This window comes from Acanthisitta chloris, unplaced genomic scaffold (genome assembly GCF_000695815.1).
Source record: "Acanthisitta chloris isolate BGI_N310 unplaced genomic scaffold, ASM69581v1 scaffold8535, whole genome shotgun sequence".
Classification (NCBI taxonomy): domain Eukaryota; kingdom Metazoa; phylum Chordata; class Aves; order Passeriformes; family Acanthisittidae; genus Acanthisitta; species Acanthisitta chloris.
Window position 1 is genome coordinate 92612 of NW_008675388.1, and position 4989 is coordinate 97600.

Genomic DNA, 4989 nt, shown 5'->3' on the forward strand with positions numbered 1-4989 from the left:
GACATCTTTTGTGATAACTACCTTAGATTCCAGTGGAAAAAGGCCCATTACTCTTTTGCTTTGCTAGGTAAATGTGGAACACCATTGAGGCATGTTGAACACGAGGCAGATTTTAACATGAATAAAATTTGCAGGAGAGGGGTACTAATGCAAATAGCTTACACAGTATTAAGTATTTCTCACTGAAAATTATCTTTTAAAAAACCATTCTGTATTTTCTGCTTTTCATTGCATGTATGCATTAAGATATATTTTCTGGTTTTCAACTAATCCAATGTCTTTTCTGTCTAATGCTCTTAAATGTCTTATTCTAACTTCCTAAGGACAGTGGGTAATAAGGTGAGGGCATTTTAACTTTTCTGCTGTTTTTCTTATTGCAACATTATTTATGCTTTTATTTTAGCCTTCTGCCTGTTGTTCAATCATTCCTTTATTTAGTAATGTGCAATCCATCAAGCTCATTCCCAATTGTAATGTGCTGTGATCATTTTGCAACACTTGACATGTGAAAAATCTGGCTTATATTGGTGAAATGTCTTCAGAAATGTCTTTGAAACTTCTCATTAGATGAGACATCCATTTTTTTCTGTATTGCACATCTAGAAATGTATGCTCTCCATAATACAGTTCTTATTTCTGCACTCTACCTCACTGTGATCTTGACATGTGGCTACAAGAACAGGCTTCTGACCACAATTCCTCTTCTTCCATATGGCATGGAGCTATTGTCCAGAAGCACAAACTTTCTTCTGTGTAATAACTGTTATTTCTATTCTTGTCACCAAATCTGCCATGGCCAGGATTTGGAAATGAACTTGCTCAATGTGGCTTCATAAATTCTGAGTATCATTGTTCAAGTTAGAAACAATAAAATACTTATTGCATCTTAATGGACTCCTAAATGGCATATGAAGCTATAGTAGTGCCAGAAATCTGTATCTTCATTCACTGATGTTAAAAGAGAGAGTTGGCACTGCCACCTCAGAAATTCTTGCTAGCATTTGTCAGTAAAATGTGCAAAAAAATCACAGGGTGGCATAAAAAACCCCACAAACCCATCAGAAACCCCAGAAGTGAAATACATACATGAAACTGTTCTTGGGAGCAAAATGATACTGCATGTCCCACTGATTCGTGATCACACTGATAGAACATTACAGTGAGATATTAAGTCCAGAGACTTCTGTCTGTCTTTCTATGTGTTTTGTCTGTCAGTTTGTCAATTTTCTCATTCTTTTACAAGAACTTTATAAAAAGTATAAAAAGTAAATCAAGGCCATGTTTCCCCACAGCAAGAGTTGTGGTAGAGCAGCAGGGAACACTTTCTGTTAAGAAAGAAGAAGCTATTGTGGCAGGTTTATATCCCCACAGATTAGCAGCCTGTACTGTGTACTTAAATTCTTGCATTTAAAATCTTAAATTCTAAGGCAACAAAGGATTTGATTCAGTAGATCATTGCCTTCTTGACTGAAGGCAGAGGTGGTATAAGCTTGTTATAAGAGGAGGTATAAGTTAGACCTGAGTGCTGCTAGGGTCATGGAATGCTGATCATAAGATACAGTATTTTTTGCTCTGATGCTTTGTGCCTGTTTTATTACATGCCAACATTTCAGGCCAAGCAATGCTTGTAACAATGAGCCTTAAGCTTGGAAAATACTTATATTCTTTAGCCACAAGTCTAATTATAAGAAACCAAATTCCAGTGTTGTTGAATTCTTTGTTTGTTTGTTTGTTTGCAAGCCTAGCAATGTAAATTAAGACCTTGTAACATGGCTGAATTTCGTTTTGGTTTATTGAGCTGCAGCTTCAGTTGGGAACAGTGCATACCCAAAGTAGAGTGTCCATCCATATATGCTCATGAATGACATAAAGTCATAGAAGCAACTAATGGAACAACTCAGATAAGTGTTTCATGTATAGTTATACATTATACTATACTATACTATATATACATACTTATGGCACACTATATACATACCATGGCACACTTAGTGCCATGGTCTAGTAACCACGGTAGGGTTAGACTTGATGATCCGTGAGGTCTATTCCAACCTGGTTGATTCTATGATTCTATGATCAGGAAGGTATTAAAGGGGATTTTATTCTTGAGTTTTGCAATGCCATTCACTGCAGTTGAAATCAATATCTAGAAAGCCTCTTTATGAATGATTGGTTTTATGATTTAATGCTAAATATTTCTGTATATTTGGTTTCCTTTGGCTCCAATTTGACCCTCATTTAGTGCAAGTGCTCTGGTTAACATTGTTCGCTTAATTCTCACATTCTTTTTTTTCTTGCTTCCCTCCAACAGACATCTCAGCCAAGCCCTGGTGGTCAGTCTACATGCAGCAGCGAACAGTCCCCCATCAACAACTATTCCAACAATGGGATCGAGCTTACTCTGACTGGTGGTGGTAGTGTAGGAGACCTCAGTGTCATCGATGAAACCCCAATCATGGACTCTACCATTTCCACAGCCACCACAGCACTTGGCTTACAGGCCAGGAGGAATATGACAGGGACCAAATGGATGGAGCAAGTGAAATTAGAAAGGTTGAAACAAGTTAATGGAACGCTTCCAAGACTGAACCCCATTCCACCTTCCAAAGCCCCGACCTTGCCGCCTCTCATAGGAAATGGTGAGATACATGAAACAGGATTTGTAACACATTTTGTCCTTACATTTGTTACTTGCTAGCTGAATCTTGCGACCCTTGCAAAAGGGTTGCACAGCTTGGGAAACTCTGCAGATGTGGAATGATTTGTAGATTGTTCACTTTCTGTTTATCCCCTCATTGCAAGTCCTACTACCCACCCTGAGAGAAGTCTCATAGTCCCATGTCTTACAGAACAGGGGCTAGCAAGGGAGCCATGCATCACATTTTAAATATTCCCTGCAGTTAAAGATTTGGACCCAAGATCATCATAATCCTGTCTTGTTTTGAGGCAAGGCAGACGAAATAAATACCTGCCAATTTATTATATGGAAGTCCTTCCATTGAGGCCTTTGCAAGGCACACTTTGCAGAGATTCGTTGGGCTTCCCTTTAAATAACCTGTTCCCATATATAGAAGAAATCATATGTACAGATGCTACTGCTACAAAGGGCAGATATCTGTGAATGGATGCAAGGCAAGATTGAACTCTGAAGATCCATAGTTGTTGGATCTTCACGGAGCTTGCTGCTTGTGGCCAAAACAGATGTCCCTGCTGCCTCTACATTACCTACTGCATGCCTGTAGGTTTCTGGTCTCCACCCAGCAGTGACAGCCCGGGTTTTCTGTGACCCACTCAGTCGAAAGAAACTATGTAAAATTAAGAAATGTATTCTGTTTACTTAAGAACAAAACAAAACAAAACAAAACAAGGAAACCAGCAAAGATGTTTTGCAGTTGTTAGGAGTTATTTCAAGAATATTTCAAGAAGTCTTAGAAATGACCTTGAATATCCTCCAATTTGTATATTTTGCCATTCCATGCAAATGCCTGTTCAATTATATTTTGCCTATAAAAAGCTCCCTTACAAATGTGTCCTTCTGGCACATCAGTCAGCATAGCTGCACTGCAGGCTGGAGCACTGCACCAGCTGATGACAGTTTGTGGCTATGGCCTATAAATTTTGTGCTGGGATTCACACTGAAAAGCTACCTTTGAGTCTCTGAATTAGCTTTTAGCCTAAGGACACACTTTTTTTCTTTCACGAAAAGCACTGCTATGATTTGCTGTGATGATGCAGGCTCTTCCTCTATATTTCACTTACACCTTACTGGGTGTTTTATATACCAGTTTCTGGGTTGTGCCTGTTTGTTTAACTGTGAATTTTGCCTCCAGGGACCCAGTCGAACAGCAGCTGCAGCGTAGGAGGATCCATGACTATTCTGCCAAACAGGAATGAACTTTCAAGTATGGACATCACTGTGTTGAACATGCTGAACAGGAGGGACAGCAATACTAGTACAATCAGTTCAGCCTACCTAAGCAGCCGCAGGTCCTCTGGAATTTCACCTTGTTTCTCTAGCCGGAGGTCCAGTGATGCCTCCCAGGCAGAGGGAAGACCACAGAACGTAAGCGTTGCAGACTCCTATGATCCCATCTCGACGGATGCTTCCCGGCGCTCCAGTGAAGCAAGCCAGTGTGATGACCTGCCAAGTCTTCTCAGCCTCACCCCGGCCCAGCAATACAGGCTGAAAGCTAAATATGCAGCAGCTACAGGTGGACCCCCACCAACTCCACTGCCTAACATGGAGAGGATGAGCCTCAAAACAAGAATGGCTCTCTTGGGTGACTGCAGGGAATCCGGAGTATCTCCGCTGCCTCCAGTGAATGTCCCTCGAAGATGTAGTGACAGTGGGGCAAATGGTTACACCAGGAGGCATTTTCTGTCTCATGATGCTCTAGGAAATGGGACGAGGAGAGCCAGTGATCCAGTAAGAATGGTCTCTGACAACCTCTCTGTCCCTAGAGTCCAGCGTTTCAACAGTCTTAATAGCTTTAACCCTCCTGCTTTGCCTCCATCCATGGAAAAGCGCAACCTCGTCCTTCAGAACTATACCCGTTCTGAGGGTGGCATCTTCTGCAGCTTCAGCTCCCCCTGTCCTCCAAGCATCAGTGAGAATGTCGCCCTGGAGGCTGCTACAATGGAAGCGGGTGGCAGTCTGAATGATGAGGATCTCCTGCCAGATGACGTGGTTCAGTATCTGAATTCCCAGAACCAGGGCATGTACGACCACTTGTTGAACAACGTTCTAGACAGCAACAAAATGAATCACAGCTCAGTTTTAGGAAACAACAACCCCAGCAACTTTGACCAAGACCCTCCACCAAGCAGTCCACAGGCAGGTCCCGAGGCAAATAAGAGCGACTTGCCCATTCAGTGGAATGAAGTAAGCTCAGGAAGTTCTGACTTATCTCCTTCAAAGCTGAAATGTGGTCAGCGCTTGGCAGTGCAGCAGGCTCGGGCCTTCAGGCTGTATAACAATATGATGGTTCA

The 4989-nt window shown here is 41.7% G+C and overlaps 1 protein-coding gene across 1 annotated transcript in view; it reads left to right on the forward strand.

The window, feature by feature from the left end:
- The window catches only part of GLI3 (GLI family zinc finger 3), a 90710-nt gene that overhangs the window by 84598 nt on the left and 1123 nt on the right, over positions 1–4989 (forward strand). Inside the window, 3 exon segments of the mRNA XM_009075728.1 lie at positions 2312–2639; positions 3831–4985; positions 4988–4989. The exon segment at positions 4988–4989 is cut by the window's right edge and continues 1123 nt beyond it. Of these exon segments, the coding sequence (XP_009073976.1) occupies positions 2312–2639; positions 3831–4985; positions 4988–4989 (1485 nt within the window).